Below are 12307 nucleotides of genomic sequence, written 5' to 3' on the forward strand. Positions count from 1 at the left end.
AAGAGCCCAGGCGGGCTACAAACTAGGTGAAGCGCTGAGGTTTTTAGTACTTCCATTTGAGGAGATAGGCTAAGGTTACGCAGGTGTTTAATGGCAGGCCTGAGACAGGAACTCAGGTCTCCTGACTCGCATTCTGATAACGGGGCTTGTGGGTAAGGGGTGCGTCTTTTAACCTCCATCCTTTTTTTTTTCCTTGGTGGTCGAAGAGTTTTACTGATTTAAAAAGTGCAGGATTGGGTGACTAGAAGAAAGCTGCCGTTAGGTCTCCAGTTTTCAAGGCTGCAACAGCGTTGCTCAATATTTCAAATCACTACGGTTAAAAGCAGTCATATTGTGCAGTTCCCCAGTGAACACTTTTTGTAGTTTAGATTATAAAGTCTGAAATACAGTTTGGGTGGATAAAGTTTCTTAGGATGGAATAGATGCGATTAATCATGGAGTCCTTCCTGTTGCCATCCTTCAACGCAATAAGTACATTTGTTTGTTTTTAGACGGGAGATACTGCCAGGGGAAAAGCCCAAGGGTGACCCCTCACTGGGGTCACCTGCACAGTATTTTTCAAACTGAGAGTGGAAAGGCATTGAAGACTGGTATTTAGCCACCTACCGTGTTATAATGTAGGTGACAGCTTGGGTGCTTCAAAATCTTGTTCCCTTCTTATATATTTCTCCCTTATAGTGATTACTTCTCTTCTGTTTTTGTTTATTTTTTTGAGGCCGACATTTTCATGAATTCACCAAAAGTTTGCACCCACCATTTAAAGGGTAGTTGGTGAAGGACTTATGTATGCTTTTGGCAAGTTTTCTGCCAAGAAAAAGTTCATAATCTTGTCACATCTTTAGTGATGAACATAAACCATTTAAACAGGAAACACTTAAATTGGAATGACCATGTAAAAAATGATACTGTTCTTTTATTATGTATCTTTTCCTCTCTGTGCCTTTGCTACATAGCTGTTTATTTCTTAGAGGTATTTTATTTAGCATATGTAAGTAGGGTGATTCAAGTTTTATAATTAGAGAAAGCTGAAGGCTGATTGAGTCAAGACAGGTAGCAGCCTTGGTTTCAATTAATTCTAAGCAGGGCTTGAGTTGCTGAGACTCCTGGCCTCAGTCATCAGACTCTATCTTGTCTTTTATGGTGTTAAAAACAGTTCACCCATAGACTTTTCCAGTACTAAAAGTAGGGGATTCTTTGAAGAATGGATGGCAAGGAACTTGTCATTCAGATGTAAGGTTTAAATTACTTCACATACCTCAGGCCTTCTCAGAATAGAGATAACACATCATTTTCTAACCTTCCCGATATAGGCTACCCAAATTGACAGAAGTAAGAAGAGACCATTGGAAAATGATGGGCCTGTTAAAAAGAAGGTAAAGAAAGCCCAACAAAAGGAAGGAGGAAGTGATCTGGGAATGTCTGGCAACTCTGGTGAGTTGTGGGGGATTCTTTTCTCTCTCAGTCATGGCCCTGTTATTCTGGAATTCTCCAGAGGGTGGAAGAGTATATTAGAATTGTGTCTTTTTTCTTTGTGGAGAAAGGTCCCCTTTGTTCCTGAGCAGAGTGGCGCCCTATAGGTGATGGTGATGTGTATAGGACGTTAAGGGAATGGTAGAGCTAGAATTCTGCAAATTAACTGTAGTTCTCCCAACTTTCTCCTTTATTCCTTCTAGCTATTTTTGTCCTGATTATAAAATTAAAACATTCTTGCTACAGAAATTTCAAACAGTACAGAAATTTGGAACGTAGACAGTGATAGACCCCATAATCCCTCCCTTTGAATGAGGCCCACTACTAATTGGTGTTCTGTATATACTTCCAGATTTTAAAAATTTATACATGTGTATTTATGTGCATACTCATAAGCTCACAAATTGGTTTATTTAATTATATTTTATGGATTATATTATATTGTATACTAATTTGCTACTGTCTTTTTCTACTTAATAGAAAATTTTGAACAATTTTCAGTATCAGGACCCGTAGATCTACTCTCCCCCGCCTTTTTTTTTTTTTTTTTTTTTGCTTAGAGCTGCTGTTTGTGTATGTAAAAGGCATTGAATAAAAACAGCATGCCTAGGCTGGGCACGGTGGCTGACACGTGTAATCTCAGCACTTTGGGAGGCCAAGGCAGGCGGATCATCTGAGGTCAGGAGTTTAAAACCAGCCTGGCCAACATGGTGAAATCCTGTCTCCACTAAAAATACGATAATTAGCTGGGCGTGGTGGTGGTTGCCTGTAATCCCAGCTACGTGGGAGGTTGAGGCAGGAGAATCACTTGAGCCCAGGAGGCGGAAGTTGCTGTGAGCCAAGATTGTGCCACTGCACTCCAGCCTGGGCGACAGAGCAACACTCTGTCTCAAAACAAAAAACAAACAAACGAAAAACAGCAAAAAAAACCCACAAAAAACCCCAGCCTGCCTGAGTGCCTGCGTTCCTGGATTTCTAGAGGTGCTGTTGCATATAGACAGTTGAGCAGATTTTTCTCTGGTTTTATGGTATCAGAGAATTTGTGATAAGGGAAGACAGGAAATCCATCTTTATTCATTATCCCCAGGAAATTAGGTAAAGAGAATGAGAAAAAAAAAAGTCCCAATTCAGTAGAGGTATCTGTCCAGTGGAGATATATGTAAAATATTAATCCTTCCATTAAAGGTAAAATTTGGATTTAGGGTCAACATGAAAGCTTTAGTATGAAATAACTACAGGAATGGAGATGTGTGGGTAAGGAGAAAAGTAAATCTAAAACTTCCCCTTTCTGGAGGGGGCATGCAAGAAGGCATGACTTGAGAGAATTTGTCACGTGTTAATGTTACAATTCTGGGGCTGCCTACCTTTCATTGCTTGATTACTCTGTATAGACCCATTTTTTAGATCTATAAGCACTGAATAAGCAACTGATTTTTATTCTAGAGACTTTTTGTAGCTCATTTATTTTTCCTAAGAAGGCTTTTTGCCCTCTATTTTTTTTTTTTTTTTTTTGAGACAGGGTCTCTCACTCTGTCACCCAGGCTGGAGTGCACTGGTGTAATCTCAGCTCACTGTAACCTCCACCTCCTGAGTTCAAGCAATTCTCCTGCCTCAGCCTCCCAAGTAGCTGGGATTACAGGTGCGTGCCACCACACCTGGCTACTTTTTGTATTTTTAGTAGAGTCAGCATTTTGCCATGTTGGTTAGGCTGGTCTCAAACTCCTGGTGGCCTCAAGTGATCTGCCCGTCTTGGCCTCCCAAAGTGCTGCATTACAGGTGTGAGCCACTGCGCCCGGCCTGTTGTCTTTTTATAGAGGAAGAAGTGGGTGATAGATGAAGAGAACTGAAGATTATCACAGTTAAGTAACTAAGACCACATGGGACAGTTGAAATGGAATGTTGTTGAAATAAGACAATGCACTTGGCATACTTTAAAATAGGACCTTTGCCACTTGTTAAAAATGGCACTAAGGAACAAGGGAGAGGATCATTCACTAGTCAGAAGCTGGGTGACTGCTCCACTTCAGTTTATTTTATTTTTTAGAGACAGGTCTTACTCTGTCATCCAGGCTGGAGTGTAGTGGCAGGATCATTGCTCATGTAGCCTCAAACTCCTGGGCTCAAGCCATCCTCCCGCCTTAGCTTCCTAAGTAGCAAGGACCACAGGTGCATGCCACCATGCCTGGCTAATTAAAAAAATATATATGTTTTTTAGAGACAGGGTTTTGCTGTGTTGACCAGGCTGGTCTTGAAATCCTAGTCCCAAGCCATCCTCCTGCCTCAGCACCTCAGTAGCTGGGACTGCACTCCTGAGCCATCATACCTGGCAAGTTTTGTTTTTTTTTTTAATAACAGAATTATTAAGATACAGTTCTTGGGGCCAGGCATGGTGGCTCACGCCTGTAATCCCAGCACTTTGGGAGGCTGAGGCAGGTGTATCACCTGAGGTCAGGAGTTCGAGACTAGCCTGGTCAACATGGTGAAACCCCGTCTCTACTAAAAATACAAAAATTAGCCAGACGTGGTGGCGGGCACCGGTGGTCCCAGCTACTCAGGAGGCTGAGACGGGAGAATCGCTTGAGTCTGGGAGGTGTGGGTGCAGTGAGCCGAGATCATGCCACTGCTCTCCAAGCTGGGCGACAGATTGAGGCTCAGTCTCAAAGAAAAGATACAGTTATCATACAATATGATTCACCCATTTAGCATGCACAATTCAGTGGCTTTTAGGATATTCCCAGAGTTGTGCAACCATCATCAAAGTCAATTTTAGAACATTTTCGTCACCCCAAAAGAGACCCTGTGCCCATGAACAGCCACCCCCTGTTCTCCCCCAGCACTTCCCAGCCCTAGGTAACCACTAATCTACTTTCTGTCTATAGATTTGCCTATTCTGAACATTTCATATAAATGGAATCATATAATGTGTGGCCTTTGGTGTCTGGTTTCTTTCACTTACTGTAATGTTTTCAAGGTTCATCCGTGTTGTAGCATGTATCTACTTCATTTCCTTTCTAAAAATACTCATTTTCTTTATTGTGGTAAACTATACATAACATAAAATTTATCATCCTTGACATTTTTAAGTATACAGCTCAGGGGTATTTAGTACATATGCACCCATCACCACCATCCATCTCCAGAACTTTTAATCTTGCAATCCTATAAGTCTGTACCCATTAAACACTAACTCCCTGTATTTCTGTTCCCCCAACCCATGGTGGCTGCCATTCAGCTTTCTGTCTCTATCATTTTGGCTATTCTATAATACATTCATTCCTTTTTATTTCTAGGCAGTATTCCGTTGTATATATCCACCTCAGTTCTTAACTCTTCAATTAACAAGTTATTTTTTATACCTGGGATCCACGGGAGAAGGAAACTTTTATATATACAAGCAAACTTAGATACATTTGAAAAGCCAGTTAAGTATGTATTTTGAAAACCAAGGGAAGAATAATAAACAAAGTAAGAGATGCGTTTGTTTTCACACTACTGATAAAGACATACCAGAGACTGGGAAGAAAAAGAGGTTTAATTGGACTTATGGTTCCACATGGCTGGGGAGGCCTCAGAATCATGGTGGGAGGTGAAAGGCACTTCTTTTTTTTTAAATTTTATTATTTTTTTATATTTTAAGTTTTGGGATACATGTGTAGAACATGCAAGTTTGTTGAAAGGCATTTCTTACATGGCGGTGGCAAGAGACAATGAGGAAGACACAAAGGTGGAAACCCCTGATAAACCCATCAGATTTCATGAGACTTATTCACTATCATGAGAATAGCACAGGAAAGACTGGCTTCCATGATTCCTCCCACTGGGTCCCTCCCACAACACATGAGAATTCTGGGAGATAAAATTCAAGTTGATATTTGGGTCAGGGCACAGTCAAACTATATCACATTGGAAAAGATTCAAAAATATATTTCTAGCATAAAGGAAGTCATAGGAAACAAGGTAACTGTATATTGGAAAAGTCATATTTAGAAGGAAAGAGTCACTGTATTTCTTCGGAGATTCTTAGCCTTTAGCATAAAAGACATCAAAGATTTTTTATTTTTAATTATAGAGGGTTGTCTTTTTCTCTGGTTACTTTTAAGATTTTCTCTTAATCACTGATTTTCATGTTCGATTTTTTTTCTGCCCCATAGAATCTGCAGAAACACATATTTGATTTTGATGGACCTTGTCTGTTTGCCACCCCCACCAATCTCAGCTCACTGCAACCCACCCCACCAGGTTTAAGCAATGCTCCTGCCTTAGCCTCAGGAGCAGCTGGGGTTACAGGCACTCGTCACCACGCCTGGCTAATTTGTGTATTTTTTAGTGGAGATCGGGTTTCACCATGTTGGCCAGGTTGGTCTCAAACTCCTGACCTTGTGATCTACCTGCCTTGGCCTCCCAAAGTGCTGGGATTATAGGCGTGAGCCATCGTGCCCAGCTGCCTTTGTCTGGTTTTTAATTTTTATTTCTTCATTTATTTTTATCCTGTCTGGAGCTCATTTAAAGCTTCTCCAGTCTGTGGGTTTATAGGTCTTATTAAATGTGGAAAACTTTTTTGGTTGTTATTGTTTCACATTTTTTCTGTCTTCCTATCTCTGTGTCTCCTTCTGAGAGTTTATTACAGGGATATTAACTATTTGATATTATCTCTTAAGTCATCGAGGCTCTTTTAATTTGTTTTCCAGGCTTATTTCTCTTTGTACTTCATTTTGGATAGATTCTACTGCTCTGTTTTCAGTGGTCTTTTTTTCTGCTATGTCTAATCTGCTGTAAATCTCATTCAATAAAATGTTCATTTCCTATATTGTATATTTCATCTCTAGAAGTTCCATTTTGTTCTTTTAAAATATCTTCCAGTTCTCTATATGAATTATATCTCAGTAAAGCTATTGAAAAAAATCCTTTTGCTTCTCTTTTTGCTCATGTTTTCCTTTATATTCTCAATTATATGGAGCATATTTATAAATTGTATTTTCTTGTTCTTATATGCTAATTGCATCATCTGTCATTTCTGGGCCTGCATCCCTTGACAGATTTTTCCTGCTTTTTGCATGTCTAGTAACTAACTAGTTGGATCATGGATATGTTGAATCTATGTTGTCTCCTGCTGGAGTTTGTGTTTCTTTAGAGTGTTGGACTCTGTTCTGGCAAGCAGTTAAATTCCTTTGGATCACTTTGATCTTTTTAAGGATTGTTTTTAAACTTCAGTAGAGAATAATAGCCCTTACTCTAGAGCAACTTTAGTCACATTCCTACGGCTTGACCTTTTTAGAGTTAGAAAGGGACGCATAGTAGCAGTAGCACACCATTACATCATATTTCCACAATACAGAGATAGTAGACATTGGTAACATTAAGAACATAAATACAGTCATATGCTACCTAACAACAATCAATGAGGGACTGCCTATACAACATTAGTCTCACAAGATTATAGTAGGTATTTTTACTGTACCATTTCTATGTTTAAATATGTTTAGATACACAGATACCATTGTGTTACAGTTGTCTCTAGTATTCAGTATGGTAACACACTATACAGGTTTATAACCTGGGAGCAGTAAATTATACCATATAGCCTAGGTGTGTAGGAGTCTATACCATCATCTAGGTTTGTGTAAGTACACTCTCTGATGTGCACACAATGAAATCACCTAATGACACGTTCTTCATAACATATCCCCATCATTAATTGATGCAAGACTGTCAACACCTGTAGTAAGTTTTAGGCAGTGATTATTTATTATTCAACCAGTAGCATCTACCAGCTGTAAGAGTCCCTGATTATTTCATCTCTGTTTTTCACACTTTGGTTTTAAATACTGTCAAAGTCAAATAAGATATAGAGACAAATCTCTGAATTTAAAACATTTTATTTGGGGCCGGGTGTGGTGGCTCACGCCTTTAATCACAGCACTTTGGGAGGCGGAGGTGGGCGGATCACCTGAGTTCAGGAGTTCAAGACCAGCCTGCCCAACATGATGAAACCCCATCTCTACTACAAATACAAAAATTAGCCAGGTATGGTGGCACACACCTGTAATCCCAGCTCTTTAGGAGGCTGAGATAGGAGAATTACTTGAATCCAGGAGGCAGAGGTCGTGGTGAGCCGAGATCACACCATTGCACTCCAGCCCGGGTGACAGAGTGAGACTTTGTCTCAAAAAAAGGAAAAAAAAAAAACAAACAAAAAAACCATTTTATTTGGGAAGCAAGAATTGCAATTTGGGGCATACACACAGACCAGGTGGTCTTTGGTATGATGAAGGACAAAGATAAAATTGGAAGTTTTATTAAAAAGGAGAAATGAGCCAGGAGCAGCTGCTCACACCTGTATTCCCAACACTTTGGGAGGCCAAAGCAGGAGGATTGTTTGAGCCCAGGAGTTGGAGACCAGCCTAGGCAGCATAGGGAGACCCCAACTATATAAAAAATTAAAAAAAATTAGTTGGGCATGGTGGCACTTGCCTGTAGTCCCAGCTACTCAGGAGGCTGAGGTGGGAGGATCTCATAAGCCCTGGAGGTCACGGTTGCAAAAAGAAAAAGAAATGTATTGTTTTGAAAGAAGGTTCATTGGTACTAGGAAAATTTGGGGGAACTGGCAAGCTCTGATTAGTGAATGACCGCAGTGGGTAAAACTAGCCTTAGAGCCACAGCAGGTTGTTTTAGCAGCTATCAGGTAAAATTGGTTTCAGGTTACAGTAGGCAGTTTTAGCAGCTAGGCTTGCAGAGAATTACATTTTTGGAGCAATGATATGTGCTCTCAGTGCTTTTTCCCCTGGCCTCTCTACTCCATTTTAATTGAGTGTGACAAGAATGACCCAATTCATATGATCCACTTTCACAATACTTTTTTTTTTCCCCAACAAATACAACTCCAAGTTCTTCATCCCACCTCCATTCCAGGCAAAGTTTTTTTTATGTCTATAGGAGGGAAAATCTTTGTATAACATACACACTTATAGTATACTTTGGAGGGTGATACACATGTGCATTTCGAAAAAGAGAGTAATAGTAAACAAGGGGAATATACACTTGAGAAAAGAGTCAAATTTACATTTTTGTAGCTAGAAAATTCACAGGAGACCTAATGAAAGCCTGTGAAGACGTCTAAATATAAATCGGGAAAATTTTAAGCTTTTTTTTTTTTTTTTTTTTTGAAGCAACAAAAGCAGAGATTTATTGAAAACAAAAAGTACACTCCACAGGGTGGGAGCAGGCCCTAGCAAGCAGCTCAGGAGCAATTTTAAACTTTTAGAATGAACAAAACACAACTCTTGCCCTCAGAGTGTTTTTGCTTTAATAGGGAAGGTAAGAGGTGATAAATGCATGCAGTCCCAGTTCCTTTACATTTAGTAGCACCAACCTAATAGTATTGCTCTAAACAGTGAAATACTGTGTTCTAGTACATGGTAGGGATCCAGGGATCCAGAAAATGATAGTTTCCCTTCTTTCATGGATTGCTTGTTTATGAAAAACTGCCAATTGGCAGACTGTGATGAGTGCCACAGGGAGATGTGATCTTGTTATAGGAACATAGAGAAAGAAAAGATGATTTTAAGCTGAGAAAGTTAGCAGAAGGTTTTATGGGAAAGGTAGATTTGAGATGGGTCTTGAAGAATGAATACAATTTTGACATGCAGAAGGCATGTCATGAGCAAAGTGATGGTGTGTCTGAGTATGTCGATTTGGTTTTCTTGGTGAACCCCTGATGTCAATGTCAAGTCTTTCTCCTTGAGCTAGTTAGATTTCCCAGTCAAGCGTCCTCCCAGCTTCTGCCTGGAGGGGAGTGTTCTGGCTGCCTGGGTTCTGGAGAGGCCGTGGATCTCAGCATACATTGTGTCTGTGTTCCTGTCATCCTTCTGGGTTAGTACAGTACTCCGTCAACTGTGCTTGTTTTGCCTTTCCAGGGAAGAAATCTCCAGTTGGCTGCTGATGTGGAGGAAGGGCAGTTATCTTTCAACTTGGAGTATGGTAGGGGTTTAGGGAACCAATTACTTGGAACCAATCCTCTTTATTTTAGAACCTCCTTTTATTCCTTTCCAGAGCTACTGGTACCCTAATTCCTGAGTCTTTTGAGCATTTTGTGTTTTAAGTAGAGTTGGCTCTTGGTTTTCCTAATTACTGACTTAGGATTTAGCTCTCAGGTGTGCTGAATTGGTTATTGTTCATTTGTTTTCCTTTCTAGCTTTAGATATCTCATTTGCAGTTATTACCTCTCCTCTCTGTCCTTATGGGCTTATGTCTTCAAAAAAAAAAAAAAAAAAGAAAAGAAAAGAAAAAAAAACTCTAGTAATGAGGTTTCAGGAATGAGTGAAATTTGGTCTGTGTTTAATATGACATCTTTTCCCTGAACCCAGTGTTTCTTTCTTTTTTTTTTTTTAAATCACATTATAGTTAGGTTCATTGCTTTATGGGGAATCTACCTCTTTAAAAAATTCTATGCTCGTTGTGAATTGATATAATGACACCAAAATACTATTGTTGTATTTTCTTCTTCTTTGCTACCTAAGAGCCAAAGAAATGTCTGAGGACCAGGAATGTTTTAAAGTCTCTGGAAAAATTGAAAGAATTCTGCTGCGATTCTGCCCTTCCTCAAAGTAGAGTCCAGACAGAATCTCTGCAGGAGAGATTTGCAGTTCTGCCAAAATGTACTGATTTTGATGATATCAGTCTTCTACGTGCAAAGAATGCAGTTTCTTCTGAAGATTTGAAATGTCAAAATAAACAAAAGGTATGTAACTGCTATAGATGAGTATCCAGTTACCTAGAATAGTGGGTTCTGAAGTACTATCAGGTTCTCTGGGGTCATTCATGGCAATGATTCCTAAACGTGGATGATCTTCTGAATTATCTGGGGGAGATTTTGTGTTTTAGTTTAGTTTTTTACATCCCTGGAGATTCGATTTACTATGTTTTGGGAGGGATTAATTGGTTTGTATGAGAACAAAACAAAAGCCTTCCAGGTAATTCTGAGGTACTGCCTGGATCAGGAGCCCTTGACTTGGAGGGATTCTTTATTGACAATTAATACAAGCACAGTTTCTTACAGTCCTTCTTAGAGTTTCCATGATTACCTTAGCTTTACATTGGAATCACCTGGAGACCTTAAACCAAAAATTGCCATTAAGAACCTTCCCTCAGAATCTTATTTAATTGGTTTTCACTGAGAAATGGGTGTGGCTATTTTTAGAAAGCTTGCATTTTATTTTACATTTTATTTTTATTGATGAGGTCTTGCTCTGTTGCCCAGGCTAGAGTACAGTTGTGCGATTATAGTTCACTGTAGTCTCAAACTCCTGGGCTCAAGCAATCCTCCCACCTTAGCCTCCAGACAAGGTGAGACTGAAGGAAAAGCAGTCATTTTAATCTGTAGCTGTGATTGACAACCATTGAATTAGAGAAATGATCCTATATATGTATATGTGTATGTGTATGTATGTATATATTTGAGTCATTGAAATTGTAATGAAAGCTGTTGGCCTTTTTCCTCAGAAAAGTTCTCAAGCCAACAAAATTTTGCCTATGATTTTCAAGATTTCACACCTTTCCCACAAAGTCCAGATGCATGAACTCCTCCCTCAGCCAGGCTAATATTGGTTGACTTATCTTAGATCATCAGAAAAAAAAAAGGTGTTTTTGTTTTTGGTCTCTTTTCATACTTAGAAGCAGTTCACCTAAGTATAGTGGTTATTAAGCATAGAAGTCATAAAGTTTATCCATTAAAGCTTACTTTATTGATAGGAACATTTACTCCAAAGTCTCAGAAGAGCGTATACATTATTGCTTTATACATAGAATGACCAACTTGACATTTCCACATCACAGGAAATTAGAAGTAAGTAGATAGAAGGGGGCACCTAGAAGCAGTGCCATTATCACAAGTGATAAGCTCTTTGATGGCATGGAAAGACATGGATGAATGGCAAAAAGCTACTGAATGAACATAAACGCCCCATAGTCCAGGACCATTAGGGTGGGGTCGGCAACGCCATAACTGTCAGTAGATTTTGAAATATATTCTGATCACTCTGAATTGTCCAGACAAGGTTAAATTGAGTTCAGCGTACTGTCTCTGGGAATATGAAATAGAATGTGATGTATCTGATAAGTATTCCCATCCAAATCATTTTTTTTTAAGTTGCTTATTTTGTTGCCCAGGTATTAATAGGTACAACAAACCCTCATGACACAAGTTTACCTATATAACAAACCTGCACATGTACCCCTGAACTTAAAATGAAAGTTAAAAAAAAAGTTGCTTAATATTCAAGTATTTAGATTGATTTAATTGTTAACTTCCCATAAGGATAAAACTTTTTTTTCTGGAAGCTTATCCCATTTCCTAAATGAATAAAGTATAAAGTAAGAATAAGTTTTTAAAATTTAAGAAATATATTTTCTGTATTAACTTTTATATTGCATAGCATATACCTGCATTTCACATAAAAATCATGGAAACAAAATAGGAAACCCATCAAAATTAAAAGCAAATGCATTCTCAGGTGTAGGAAAATTGTTATGCAATCTTTGGGGTGTCGCTTCGCCAGCTGTAAACCTCTGTGGCTGCTGGTGCCTTTGCCCGAGTTTTTACTTGGACCTGGCTGGGCTCATTCCTCCCACTGGGCCTGGCAGGCTGTGCTTGGCTTTTGCTTTTGGCCCGAATCTCGCAGCTGCCAAGGGTGAGCCAGGAACAGAGTGTTGAGGGGTGTGTGAGCCAGTGACCATGGGGTCTGGCTATTGTGCACAGCAAGGCATGCCAGCTTTGGCGGGGTGGGCAGCTCCAGGTGCCAGCATGAGTGAGGGCTGGACCAGGCGTACTGCAAGCAGCTTC

The 12307-nt window shown here is 39.5% G+C and overlaps 1 protein-coding gene across 3 annotated transcripts in view; it reads left to right on the forward strand.

The window, feature by feature from the left end:
* Positions 1–12307, forward strand: part of MSH3 (mutS homolog 3) — a 219803-nt gene that overhangs the window by 669 nt on the left and 206827 nt on the right. For 2 of the 3 annotated variants that reach the window (XR_002522614.2, XM_031666743.1), the window contains exons 2-3: positions 1311–1431; positions 9987–10207. Coding sequence is in view for 2 of the 3 variants with exons in the window: in XM_031666743.1 (XP_031522603.1) it covers positions 1311–1431; positions 9987–10207 (342 nt within the window). In the remaining variant the exon portion in view is untranslated. Of the gene's footprint in view, positions 1–28; positions 153–1310; positions 1432–9986; positions 10208–12307 lie in introns of those variants that run through there. The other variant, XM_031666744.1, reaches the window with a different exon arrangement.

Source organism: Papio anubis, chromosome 5, assembly GCF_008728515.1.
Source record: "Papio anubis isolate 15944 chromosome 5, Panubis1.0, whole genome shotgun sequence".
NCBI lineage: Eukaryota > Metazoa > Chordata > Mammalia > Primates > Cercopithecidae > Papio > Papio anubis.